Raw genomic sequence first — 14,746 nt, forward strand, 5'->3', positions numbered from 1 at the left:
GCTAGTTTGCTTTGCAAAGAAAATAAAATATTGCTTATTTTTTCATGTGACATGTTCTGAGATTGACTGTAAAATGCTTCAAGATTGATAAAATTTTGTATGCATGCAGACAAACCTCCCTGTCTGAGTGTGTTTAATAGGAGGTCTATTCAGTGCTCAAGTCATGAGTTTCTGGGGCTTTGCCAGTACTGCCAAAACCTTTGATAAAGCCTTTGCAAGATACATTTCTTAGGAAGATGTAACCTGTGAAAATGTCTCTATATTGTTAGGTTCATTCAAAATCAAATGCTGATCATTTTTATGCACCCTGCTAGCAGAAGAGAGGAAGTATTAAAAAAAAAATATTCTGTTGCTTGATTACATCCTACGGAAAGGCTCTTACAGAGTGATTTTTGCTCCTGCCCAAATGCACATCAATTTCAAAGACAATAGATTAACACATTGTCTTGCTGATTTTGTATAGGAGCGTGGGTGCAGGTGACACGTGATTGGGGTAGACTGGCTGGGACTTAATCAGGGAGTGAACAGGCACGGGTCTGTCCCTAGTTTCTCAGTTCTTCTGCTTTTTGACATTGCACCACATTAAAGTGCAAACGATTGTACTTGCTTGGTATAGAATCATAGAATCGTTTTGGTTGGAAAGGACATTTAAGATCGAGTTCAACCATTAACCTAACACTACCAAGCCCACCACTAAACCAGGTCCCTAAGCACCGCATCTAGTCATCTTTTAAATACCTCCAGGGATGGTGACTCCACTAATTCCCTGGGCAGCCTGTTCCAATGTTTGACAACCCTTTCGGTGAAGAAATTTTTCCTAATATCCAATCTAAACCTCCCCTGGCACAACCTGAGGCCGTTTCTTCTCATCCTGTCGCTTGTTACCTGGGAGAAGAGACCAACACCCACCTCACTACAACCTCCTTTCAGGTAGTTGTAGACAGCAATAAGGTCTCCCCTGAGCCTCCTTTTCTCCAGACGAAACAACCCCAGTTCCCTCAGCTGCTCCTCATAAGACTTGTTCTCTAGACCCTTCATCAGCTTCATTGCCCTTCTTTGGACTCTCTCCAGCACCTCAAGGTCTTTCTTGTAGTGAGGGGCCCAAAACTGGAGAGCCCAAAACGTGAGAACCTGCTTAACACTTGATTATTTTCTCGTGGTGCCACTCTTGATATAGAAGGAAACCTGTTCTTTCACTGTATCGCTGCTATGCCCTGGTTTTCATGAGCCTATGAACTGTTAAACCTTCCCCATCCTGCCATATCTGCGCACCTTCAGTCCTTCAGGCAACATCTCTGGTGAGGTATGTGCATGAGCTACGATAAACTGCCTAATGAGCTAGCCCAGAAAAATCACTTTAGACTGACAGATTAATAGAACCACTTAACTAAAAATATTCAAGAAAAAACATCTCTAGTAGTTAGTTATTTGTTATTTCTGGGGATGTAATATCTCAAAATGCAGGGGGTAGGCTATGACCTTCTCACACTATGCAGTGTTGAGGAGAATTTTACAGTAGTGCCTGGTTAGTAGACTTTGATTTGGCCGTTCAATATTGCAGAAACAAGCAGGCATGAAAAGCTGTAATGATGCCGTATGTGCTGTGGGTCTGCTGGATGTAAGGCTGTGGGGGCCAGAATTTTGTATTAATGAACAGTAGTCAAACATTAAGTATATTATTTAAGTGTCAGCAGCTGGTAGAGGATACTATGGGTCCATGTTATAGCTTACAGCTTGGTGTTTTGGTGATGGTGTTTGGGAGTTGGTGACTGAGATACTGGAAGTACTTCAGACTGGAAAGCAGTAGGTTTCAGCCATAAAGGGATGTAGTGTTAATGTCTATGAAATAATATAAGAAGTCTGTGATGCTCCTGTTCTCCTTGTTTGAACATACTCTCTTTGCAGTGTAAAGATTATGCTTTTTTTTCCCCTTAAATATATATACCTCATCTGTGGCTTTGCTGAAGCTTACCAAACAGTTATATTTTCTTTCTTCTCCTTACAAGAAGAAGATGAATTTAAGGAGATTCAGTATCAGCAATAAAAGGCACTCTCCTTCATTTGTCATGTCTCAAGACCAACCATTTGTTCTTTCTTTCTGGCTTGTGTTGCCTAATGAGATTAGTCTTAAAATCTTTTAAGATGAGAGTCCTATTTACTTTCCCAGTTCCTGGAAATCTGCTCTTCGCTATCTTTTGGCTGATTTTAAGACAGGTAGCCTTTCCTTTAGCTTTATTCTTTGGGCAAGATTTTTCCAAAGCACGTTCCAAGCACGGCAAAGAAAACGGGTGAGGATATAGACCAGAAAGAGAGCAAGTCTCTGAGCAGGTGAAGGAAGGGGATTCTCTAGAGGCTGTTCTTTAATGCAGGGACAGAGGGCTCACCATGACTGAATTGAAGGTACATATTGTGGACTACATCCACCAACAGGGAAAAGCAGCAGCTCAAGAGTTGCAGCACTTGCAGAGTTGTGCTCAGTGGAGGAAGATGGAAGTTATATTCCAGCCTTCTAAAAGGAACCAGAGGGGGAAAACATACCTTCGGCTTCAAAACTGCTCTGTTACATATTACCTCTATGTCCATAGCAAGGCTACAAGTTAAAGGTCCCATCACAAGTACATGGCAATTAGTGTAAATTTGCTGTTAAATGGGAAGGCCTTTTGATTTTACGGCTGAAGTTTACAATAACTTCTTTAATCAATAGTTTAAATGCAAGAAAATAAAACACTTTAACTGCATGTAGGACTCCAGAGCTTTGTGCTTTGGTTTTTTTTTTGGTTATTTGTTCTGAAGGGATTAGATTAAGCGCTTAAAAAGCTTAAATACATAGGAGGTGATTCTGCTTTCTTTTATTGTGATATAAATTTGGGATAGTTCAATTAAAGTGAATGGATATATACAGGTATAAAACTTGTGTAAGCGTTAAGAGCATAAGTCCTATAGACTGGAGAGACCAAGAGGTTACTATAAATTGGAAACATGTTGAGCACCTGTTTGTTGTATAGCTGTCACCGAGTCATCAGTTTTAAAACAATGTATTATATCAGTTTTATACTTGATGTGTAGCTTTCATGTTCACTGGGAATAGATAGATTTTCCAGAATTATGATTATGTCTTTAAATCTTTCATTTTGGTTGTGGTTGCTATGTTACAAGACAAGGATTTAGAAAAAAAACCTCTTTGCTTTGTTGGAAATTCAAAGCTTTTCAGAAGTTAAAGGATGGAAAATGGGAAAGTTTTAAGACCTGATTTTTTCAAAATGCTTGAGGTTACTGCTGAGATACAAGTGTGATGGTATCACTTTGTAAATGAGGCCCATTATGTGTCCCAATTAAAGATAAGGCATTAGTGTGAAGTAGGAAAGACTTGAAAGGAGATGCAGTGAACCATGCTGGTAGGCTGCTGGAGTTACACTTTGAAAGTGGTAGCAACATCACTCTTCAGCCCTTTGACCTTCACTGATCTTGGGCATGCAGCCATGACCTCCATTCAACTGGGCAGCTTTGTTGCTTCCCCTTGGATCAGGAACCATCGATGGTGAAGCTTTGGTTCTCCAGCTCTGTGCTGGACACTTCTGCGACCATGGTTGGGTGTCGCAGTGGGAGAGCACGCTTTACCCTAATAGTAACAGAAAACTGTGGGACCTGCTCTTCTGCTTCCTCAACTGACTCTGTTTAGTAGGGAAATTCAGAGCAATGCTTATGATGTGGAAAGCTGTTCAGCTTTACCAGGCAAGTTCCCTCCTAGATACCCCAAGCACTTTATTGTTTCTAAACCAGCAGTTTTTACTTGCACATTTTCTTAAGCAGACTGATATAACTGTGGATTCTGGAGGGTCCCCATTTGGGACATTATCTAGCTATCCCTCTAACCATTGGCAATGGGGTCTGTCAGTCTTTGGAAGTAGCTAGACCTCCTGTAACTCAAAACAGTGTTGTTAAAAAGCGGAACAAGCCTATTGGAAAGCCAAAGGGAAAGGCTGAGATTTTTTTTTAGCTATAGTAACAGGTCTGTAGATAAACATAGGTCACAGCTAGGACTGCAACTATACTGAGTTTGCGTCAATCTAACTAGATATTGATAGGAGTTAAAATAAGATGTTAAATCTATTGACATTTGAAATTGTCATCACTGACAGGTTTTGGCATAGGGATCACAAGAGTACACTGGAGCTGACTAACTTTGATCCAAATGTATAATGCCCCGTCCACTTCCTGAGTTATCACACTCTTTGCCCTCTGGGTATGGAGGACAAGGCGGCTGGTTGGTATGGACCCCTTAGCTTAATGCTCATACAGTGCATCTCTGGTACGGTCTGCTCGAACAACAGAATGTCCAAAGTGACGTTGGTGGCTTTGGTCATCTTTGTTCAGTTGGAGAAATTACAATTGTGTGGTAAAACCACTGTGGATATTGCTAATAATTTGCAAGTACTGGCTTGAGGTTGCCAAAGTCACAAAAAAAACCTCAGGCGTTTGCCAGCCAGTAGTCTCTGTTCTTTACTGATGGCTATTAATAAGTTTCTAATTAAATTTAAGTAGAGATGATGCAGTCGGTTTCTCTTTGTTAAGCAACGTTAATTAGCATTGTCTTTAGTGTAGTCTATAGATGGGCAAACTAATACCAAGTGTTGGCCATGCTGCTTAAAACCCTGCAAAGAGTGTGGCACAAAGGTGTCCGAGGTCACCGCATCCATCTGGAAAGGTCTTGCACTAGGATTCCCACTCAGTGGGACAGCAATCCCTGGGACACGTTTCTGGTGTAGCGGGCTTGTTAATGGCCCTAAAAATGTGTACCTTTTAAACAGCTAATGCTTAGGGGGTCAGGATTTGTTACTGGAAAACTCTGGACAGCTGAGGGCATGTCCAGCCGGGAAAAAGCAAGATGGGCTGATGGGGCTGAGGCTTTAAGCTGCTCACGGCAGAGCAGGCTCTGGCTGGAGCACCCAGTATCTGTTCGTTAAAGACTGCTCTGCGGTGTAGCACAGTATCCACTTAAAATATCTAAAGGGATTCAGGGCCTGATGAAGTTTAATTATCTCTGAGCTCAGATTTAGTTATTTTGCATAAATTTAATCACCGATGGCCTAATTTTCATAGGTGTTAACTCCCACAGCTCATGCTGAATAGGAGAAGCAAGTGCTCATACCTCTGGAAATGAGTCTTTAGGATCCAGAGTTCACAGCTGACTACCTAAGCCAGATACTGATAATCAGTTTTTCTTTAGTCAATTATTGTTTTAAGAAATACTTCCCTAAAACAACTATTTCCATGGCTGCGGAAAGATGTGTGTGTTCTATATTTAAGCTTCTAGTTTTGAAAGTGTAGACCTGAAGAGCATGATGTCCTGAAGTGGTGTGGAGGAGGAATCATCTTCACCCGGTGCGTGATGAAGAGCACTTTTCGTCACCTTTATTGTAAGAGAAAGGTTGCATTTAACACTGCAGGTCCAAGAAATGCGATTAAGAATTCCTAGAAGGAACTACTAGAAGAAAAAAATTCATGGCTGTGCTTTATATGTTGTGGGAGTTCAACTATTTCATGCTTGTCGTGTGAAAAGTGTACTCTCTACTGTTTTCTCTGTTGGTAATACACCCTGTGAGTGTATCCAAATTTGCACATGACACTGTATATTATTGAAGAGAGCATGACAGCTCATCTGAAAAGTACCTGTAAATTAAAAGCAATTGGCAGTGTTCATGAATGTTTTCCATGAGTATGTTACAAAATTCTTAAGTGCTTTGTGGCTAGAAATCATTCTTATGCCCATATTTACAACATAAGAAGTTAAGATAACATTGATTTGTGCTCAGGCAAGCTAATGTATTTATTTTTCATATAATTTTGAGATGCATGTTTCCTTGCCATAGCTGTAGTCAGGAACAGATACTGTGGAGAATACACAGAATTACAATGTGGAAGGCTGTTTCTGCAGAGGCACCCCGTTGCGCTTGAGCTCACAGTGATCACTCGGCAGGTTAACAAACAGACATAGTTTTAACAACTGTGGATCTGCCGTAACAGGAGAGAGCATTTATCCTGAGAATAAAAAAAGGAAATTATTTTACATAGTTTACATTACACAAAACCAACAAAGATTGTATGGAAAAAGTAAGCTATGAAATTTAGAGGAGCAAAGGAATAAAGCAGCAGAAGTGTGAACAAATTGATTGTAAAACCAATATTGCCTAAGATTTGTGTTTGGGAAGCTGAAGAAAGACTTCGGGCTCTTATTTACTCCACTGATACTGTGACCTGTGAATCAAAATGAATTATACCTGTGAGAACTGTTGTATTAGAAATATGCTCTGCATTTTCAGACAGGGTGGGGAAATAATTTTTGCTTTCCCCTGACACACAATACTGTTTCCCCTATAGTTTTAAGAAGTTCTTCCTGGCCTCGGAGCTGGTACATACCAATGACAATTGTCTGTACAGCATTCACATGTCTGTGCCCACGAATGTTATCCTTCCCTGAAAACCATTAACGCTCCATAGGTGTGAAGTGAATATAGAATGAAAATATTTTTATCTAGAGCTTGTGTATCACAACTTCTGGAAACCTAAAGGAGAGAACTGAGTTACTTGAGCCAATCCCTTGAAGAAATTGGTAGTGCCCGAGGCCTTTATAAAGCTGTCACCTGTAGAAAAGCCGCGCAGTGCTTGGAGCTCCGTTGATGTATGTAGGGTTTTAGCTATTAAGTGCGTTTCACAGTGAGGTGTTCGGCTCTTGGCAGAGAGAGGTGGTTTAGTGGTTTGAGCCACATGTTTGAAAACTAGCTTTTGCACGTAATCAAACCTCTTAATCTTCATTTCTTCTTTGCACCTTGCTCAAAGGGTTTGTCAGGATGATTTAGGGTTTCAGAACACTTTGGAAATTAGTGCTATGTGAAAAATTTTACACAAGTACTCCAGACAAATAACAAATACTTAACCTCTGTAAATTTAACATTCAAAATGTTTCAAAACATTCCCTGCTTTGAACTGGGAAGTGCTGCTATAAAGATTAAACTGATTGTATTTTGTCATCTAATAAAGTACCACTCCCTCCCCCATAGTCTTTACAAAAACTTGGTTTACCTGGTCTCTTTTATTTTCAAAGGTTTGCCTGGAGGACTTCTGAATGGAAAGCTTGCCAAGTGTCTCTCCTCCTTGATCAGCAGGACCCTCGCCACCACAAGCACGTAGGCCTTTGTGGAGGCGGCATACAAACCCGGGAGGTCTACTGCGTCCAAATCCCTGTAGAAAATGGGATGCACCGACTGAAGGAAGGTACGTGCGCAAGGTCGTTCTGAGTTGTCTGGCCCAAGCAGATCTGAGTAAGAGAAAGGGGTGGGGGAGTAACGTGGTCATTAGTAGGCTTTGACTAGCTACTGCCCTCATTGTTTTGCCACTTATGTAGGGAGGTGTTACTCAGCATAGGAGGGAGCAGGAGGGCATGGTCCTCAGGGTCCTGAGGAACTACCAGGAGCCACAACCTTCCAGGGTGAACTGATGACAGTTCTGTAGGTGTACTTGTATGGGGGGATTTCAAAGGATGAAGGAGTTAAATTTTGCTTGGAGTTGAGTTTTCTTCCTCTGTCATATATTAGATAGCCCAGTCTCTTGGTAGCTGAATCCATTTATCTGTGTTTTTAGTCCTGGTTTAGAGTATAAAAAAAGATGTCACACTCCGTTCTGGATATGGCTTTAGCCTCTGCTTCAGATTGATACACAATCTTTCTTGTGATTTGAAGGGGAAAGCAAAAATAATATTGTCACAACTTCTGAGCAGACAGACGGTTTTGGACTCTGGAAGTGAGTTATTTTTCTTTTAGAAGAATAATGAGTAGATACAGATGCATGATGAATAATTCATCTTAGGCTGTTTTATTTACTCTATGTAGTGCTATTGCAGAATGTGTTTTTGAGCAGAGATGTAAGATAATAACACAATATCATTTCTTAGATTTATTTACTTACAAAGGCAAAGCAAATGTTTCCTGGACACCCGGTGTGTCCTAGCATCCCACACAGACTCTGAGATTATAGAAAACCAGACCTGTTTTAATCTCTACTCAGGGCATGCATAGTTACTGCTTCACCTCTCCCAAACATCTGGCACTACCTTGCTCTCTCACCACAAACCCCCCTCTGTTGTTCTGCACAAGTATGTGATGCACATGGCTTTCAAAGTAAGAAAAGTGCTGTTGATGACAGCTGTGTAGTAACATTTCTTGACTGTCTTCATCCTTCTGACCACTTCTGTGGTCCATGCAGCCACTGTTAGGACAAGTTGGTGAGCAGCAAGCTTTGACTGACTTCATTCACTCTTTATTCTTTTTCATTATTATGAATTACTCAAGAAAATTAGCAGAGTGCATCTGAACCCCTTACACCAACATAAATCGTAACAGAATTGGTGCTATATATCCAGTGTGTGGTCCCCTGCAGGTTTTTGCCTTGTTCAAACTTCAGTTCAACTTAAAAATTGCAAGCCTGCCCCTCAACAAAAAGAAAACACTGGGATACCTCTTCCTTGTTTTTACAGTTCTAACCCTTTCTTTAAAAAAAAAAAATAATATAGGCAACTAAAAAAACCCAAACGTGCAGAGCAATTGTACAAGGTATAAATTATTACTGCTGTTCCAAGGCAGTAGTGCAGATTTTCAGTAGTCCTTGGAAAGTGAGAGCCCCATCTAATGTCAACATAGTCCCATGCAAATAGAAAGAGGGAAAGCCTTCCTTATTACCCCTCCCTGTCCAGTAATATTCAGTGTGTCTCATTTACTAGCTGATCAATTTTTGTTCTTTGAATAAATAAGTAATGATGTCTTTTCTGGCCTCTCTTCTGGAGATCTGAACTGATAGAATACTTTTATTCATCACTAGGGCATCTCGTATTTTATTGTACCATTTTTTTTTTCAGCGATGGGGAGAAGGTGGGGAAGTTAATCCTTCTACGTATAAGCAAATATATAGAGAGTCTAATTGCTGCCATCGAAAGTACAGTAATTTTTCTTTCTTCACCTCTTGAGTATCCTTAAAGAGATCATTCAGGAATCAAACAAGCGAGTCTAATAGGATATTACCATCCATCACAGTTGTTATTCTTCTGGTTACTTCCAATGAGAATTTGGACATAGGCCCAGTGACATATGTGAAAGAAGATTTTGTCCCGTGGTCTCTTCAGCAGCATTCTTGGATAAAATATGTTGAATCCTAGTTGGAGGCAGGTACCATCTGTGGTGTATTTATACGTACTGCTCAAGGCTCTTTTATCCCCCAAGGATATCTCCCATTTTTTATTTGCATAGTCTCCCCATATATTTCTTCTTTTAATAAAATGTGTCTGTTTAGAAAGGGAGCCCTTGTTTTCTTGAGTCCCTATATATCAGTTGTTCAGAAGGTTGTGTCTGCTGAAATCTTTCTATATTTTGATTATAAAATTCCAACTTGAAGATACTGGAAATGGAAAACTTTCACTCAGGTATTACTTTCAGAAATGCATTGATAACATTTCATATCTTTCTCCCCCAAGAGGTGACCTAACTGAGAAATCTCTGCCTTGATCCAAGGGAAGTTATGTATTTTTTAGGCCTTAAAGAGGAAGTGCATGCTTTTAACATGGGTGATGAGGATTTGGAGGCAGAAGGTCTTCCAGTCTTTGAAGTCCTTTGTAGTATTCTTGCATTCTGAGACTCTTACATCTAGACAAAGCTGGCAGGGAACACTTGGTAGATGTGTAAAGTGTCGTGCCATTCAGATATCTGTATTTCTGTGTATGTAGGGAAGCCAATGCATAGGCACCCAAGTTAAGAGACTGCACTATTTTTAACGTTAGCTATTCTGTCCAAGGAATCTACATCTCTATTCAGTCGTGAGGCTTTTGTTAATTTAGACTGAACTTTAACATAATTAGCTTTAAATGGATCCTTGTGTTTTTTCTTTAAGTATCTCATTGAAATTTAACACATTTAAATTTATAATGCTTAATTTTCACAGAGAGGTGGTCATCTAATACTTCAAGTTTATCATTATTCTTTTGATATCCAGAGATGGAAGCAGCAAATCTACATGTTTGAAATTATGTAGCTTTTAAGGAGGAGGCAAATTTTGCACAAAAAGTAGCATAGAATATGCAAGCGAGCTACCCACGGTACAGCTCCGATCTGCCCTTTCTGCCTTGCATCTCTGGATACTCCCCAGTCCCTGTTCCTGGACGTCCCGTGTCTGGAACAAACTGTAGACACGGTGGTGATTACCCTTCTTTGCACCTCTTTTTTAATGTAAATCTGTTCACTCATATGGAAGCTCTTTTAAATAAAGCAGAAATGCAGATCCTCAACTTATTTTCAAAGCCGGACACTGCTAACATGGGACACATATATTTTCTTCTCTTTTGTAAGTGGGCTTTTCTGGATTCAGAGAAGATTTTTGTGACTGTTGATTTTATAAAATGTTATTTGAAATGTGTTTTCCCACAATAAATTTTAATTAATCTGTGCAAACATCACTAACAAACAATCCCCAGTCTACCAACAAAAGAGACATTTGGTAAAAGTATGGAGGAATATTATGCAATGATCAGTTTATGAAATCTCTCTCCTTATTTGGCAGTACAACTCTCAATCACAATAAATAAGTCCAATAATATGGGAATTAAAATTCCTCTTAGGGGCTGGGGATGGTGTCTTTGTTTATGTTCAAACAGTTAATAAACATATGATGTTCCCACATTTCATCTTCTTCCTCAGGAATTTTTTAGCTTCTCTCCTGAGGGCCCGGGAGTACCCTTATGTTTTCTAATTAGATTTTGCTTTTTGGATTTATCTAGAGACTATAACTCTTTATCTGTAGTTGGGGGGATGGCATCCTTCATAAAATTCTCCAGAAGCATCTCCTCTCTTCTCTGAACTAGTTACCTACTGTCCCTTGTGACTGGGATTGCTGTTCTCTCCATATTTTCTGTAGCTTTCTAACTAGAGATCTGCCTGCCCTGTCATTCTTTTGTAAAATTTGTGCCTTATATATCTTGACGTTTTTTCTTTTTTACTTGTTTGAATGAGATGAAATTTACCTCTCACTTTCAGAATTTTCTTATAATGGTTTTTGGAGCCTGTCTGCTTAAGTTTTAATTATAGGACTGAAAAGACCTTTGTGAAATGCTGTTCTTCCTTGAGTCTTCTTTATTGTTTACCCAGAATAGTAAACTTGGCTAATAAAATGTATCTCTTATTACCATCTCACCAGCAAATCACTGCAGTTTCCTATCTTCTTAATCTTTGTTACTTTCCATTTGAAAATCCACATTAAATTCTCATACCTGTACAAGGTTCTAAAGTTGTGTTTACAATTTTTTTGCTTAATGAGTGTCTCCATCATATTTGTCTCCATATATTTGTTTTTATTTGAGCTTGGTTTTCAATAGCAGGTATGTCAGGTAGTCGTGCCTTCGTTATTCTTAGATACCTTTTAGTGTTATTCTGCAAAGCTATTTCTTACAGGAGTCTTCATTACTTTTTAAACCCCTCTTTCCTTCATGAGATATTCAGCCCTCACCTGTTAGTAGAGATAATTTCTTGACTGACTTATTCCACTCTAGTTCACCCGCCTATACCCCTTTTTGCTTTATTTTTAGGTTGCAGTTCCACCTGGTTGATCTTACATCAGATATTTTTTATAAACCTGTGTGTCACCAGCTGTACCATCAAAAACTCCTTTAGTCTGTTTACAATTCAAGACTTAGTAAATACTCAAGTACCTTTTCAGTTCGAATGGCTACTTTCTGATGCATCCCTGGGTGTATTCCCTTACATATTTTTGTCTCACAAGCCGCTTTACTGACAGAATCCCCAAATGGTCTGAAAGTAAGAGTATTCCCCTGCACTTTCATCTAAGCCCTACTTATACAAGTCTCAAAATGATAATTTTATGGGCTTTAGCCTTTCTTCTTTTCCACAAAATATTGAGGTTTCTCCCTACTTCTGATAGGCAGAAATGTCTAATCCGTTCTTACCTAACGAGTAAACTTTTCAGACTATTCTTACTTCCCATATGGGAGATGTTTTGGCACTGTATTTTATTCTCCAGAAATTAGTGCCTCAGAGGTGAATCTGAGGACTCTTTTCATTCACATCTTGTAGTATTCTCTATTTATTCGCATTCCTTTCTTTCTGCCCTTTTGTCTTTTTTAGCTCCAAAATATGCATTTTTGCCTTCTCTGCCATGTATGCTTCGTTTCCTAATGAGAGTGCCATATTTTTTTCCCTGTAACTTTTCTTCTGCTCTGAATCATGATCTTCCAACGCGTGTCTTCTGGGGGATTACTATTTCAAATTGGTACATGTGGCATCTGTTCAATAAACTATGAAAGTAGTTTCAGGAAGAGAGAAATCCCAATTAAGAGTCGTATTTGAACGTGCCGTCATCCCCTTGGGTGGTAGCTGTCCTGGGAGCCACCAGGTCCGACTTTAAAGACAGTAAGTTGGTTGTGCAGGTTTTTGTCATTTATGGCTGTTACCATCCTGCATATTTATTGGGAAAAGACTGCATTGATGGAGGTAAGCTGCCCATAGGAGTTTGGCGTGGGATATGCACTGTTGGAATGAACGTACTTCACACCCTGTGTGGAGTATGAGCCCTATATTAAATGCACATTGTTTTTTTCAAATTTATGCTGGTGAAGCTGCAGGAATGAGAAGATTGATTTGCTCTACGGAAATTAGAATTTAGGGACTTTGATGTTTAAATCCTCTTGTCCTGGCCTCATTTATGAAATTGAAAAGGAATAGGTTAGAATATATTAGCAATGAGAAAACTTGACTAGGACCATAGCGGGGAGAGAACTGATGGTCAGCAGTGGTGTGTAAAAAGCTTTGTTCGACTGGCTCATGGTACAGCAATGGGAGCATCCAGCCTGCAGCTTAGTTGACTTGATTCACAGAAACCATGTTCTCAGGTGGAAATAAACCCCGCTAAGAATCCCCCTCATCCCAAAATAGTCATTTATCATTGAGATGACCAAAATGGCTTGAAAAGATGAGACATACACCTCTGAAGTGTAAAATACATTCAGGCGAGCCTGCGTCAGATTTATGTTGCTGGGATGCCGAGTTATTGATCTGTAAGCTCACGAAATGCTGACCAGAATTTACGAGGTACAGCTCACGTAATGGAAAAATGAATATGCAACAGCTGGCTTCTTTGGGGGAAACCCTTTAGAAGCAAGAAAGGAAATTATTTTATTCAGATCATTGTAGTGCTTGACAGTAGTGTTTAAATGTGTATTTCAAAAATTTCAGTTTGAATCCATTAGGGAAAAACATTTTCCCTAATGTCTTTTAGAGGTGTAATATTTCAGTTCTTTCATGTCTAGAAACTAATTAAAGTAAAATGAAGAGAATAATGTATAAAAAGACTTTGACAGTGAAAGAAATGTGTCTTCTTAAAAGGTGCCTTATAAAGAATATGCCTCTTTTTGTCAACAAGCTATTTGATATGACCATGAAATATTTATCTCTTTATAAATACTTTTATTTATACAGCTGGCATTGATATGCAGCAAACAATATGCTGCCCAGTCAGTTCACATGAGATACTATGTTTTAGTTCAGGGTTTTGTCTTTGAAAGCTGAGATTTTAATTGCATTTGTATTTTTGTCATTATTTGGGTTGGAACTAGATGATCTTTAAGGTCCCTTCCAACCCAAACCATTCTATGGTTCTATGATTTCCTGCCACTGGAACTGGATTAATTTTATTCAGAACAGTGGTGGTTTGTTCCGAGTAATTTTGTCCTGTTGTTATGAGGATGGGAAGCTGCATTGTATTCAAACAATAATGCTGAGTCAGATGAAAAAAATAAACAGATTTGTATGTACAAGGCTACACCACAAACTGGAACACTAGGGAGAGATAACGAAGCCAGTGGTGGCTGGTCTGGTCCTGGAACAGGAGACATTTGAGATAAGTCGAGCTTGTGAACTTGGGCCAGCTCTGCGTGGAGCAGCCGTGCTGCTTTCGGGATCTGAGCTGGCACGGCCGTGCCGTGAGGGGACTAGCTTAGTGTGTCACTAGCTTAGCTTTGGGCCACCTGTACCGCGTCTCAGTATCATAGACACATCCGTAGTGGTGCTTTTCTCATGGTACCAGGACTCCTGCAGTGATGTGACATTCACAGAACAGAAATGCTCTGTGGTGCTTCTTCGTGTTGAGTGAATGCTAAACTTAGTGATGGGCAAAGTTCAAACTCTCACGAGGCTTTCATGAAGTATATCCACACCTTTGGGTTTTCTTCCTAGTGACTTCTCTCACCCTCTCTAGTGGTCTGTCCCAGTGGCTTCCAGCATGTGGTGGCCTTTTCTGGACAACAGTCAGCAAGGTTCAAACATTCTGGAGAATCCTCTTTTTCCTTTCCATCATTGCATTCACTGGCATCCCAGCATCCCTCTTGCCTCCACTGTTTTTCCTGGACACTCTTAATGACTTGTCACCTCTGGTCTGCTCAGCCGTGTGCCAGTGGGAAGCCCATGCTCACTGAATTTTTGCCAGATCGTAGAATCATAGAATATCTCAAGTTGGAAGAGACCTATAAGGATCATCAAGTCCAACTCAATTGGTGGTTTCTGTTGATAATCTCTACAAATTCTGTAGTGAAACACCACAATATCCGAGCTGGGATCAGGATCCGTTGTACAGCAGAGGATATGGACACAGGGAATCTTTCTGTTCCGTGAAGTGCTGTGCTGAATAGTCTGTGTCACTT

The 14,746-nt window shown here is 39.9% G+C and overlaps 1 protein-coding gene across 1 annotated transcript in view; it reads left to right on the top strand.

The window, feature by feature from the left end:
- The window catches only part of THSD7B (thrombospondin type 1 domain containing 7B), a 269,081-nt gene that overhangs the window by 65,312 nt on the left and 189,023 nt on the right, over positions 1-14,746 (top strand). The window contains exon 4 of the mRNA XM_068407870.1: positions 7,103-7,272. Within this exon, the coding sequence (XP_068263971.1) occupies positions 7,103-7,272 (170 nt within the window). The remainder of the gene's footprint in view (positions 1-7,102; positions 7,273-14,746) is intronic.

The sequence above is a fragment of the Nyctibius grandis genome, chromosome 9 (assembly GCF_013368605.1).
Source record: "Nyctibius grandis isolate bNycGra1 chromosome 9, bNycGra1.pri, whole genome shotgun sequence".
Classification (NCBI taxonomy): Eukaryota; Metazoa; Chordata; class Aves; order Nyctibiiformes; family Nyctibiidae; genus Nyctibius; species Nyctibius grandis.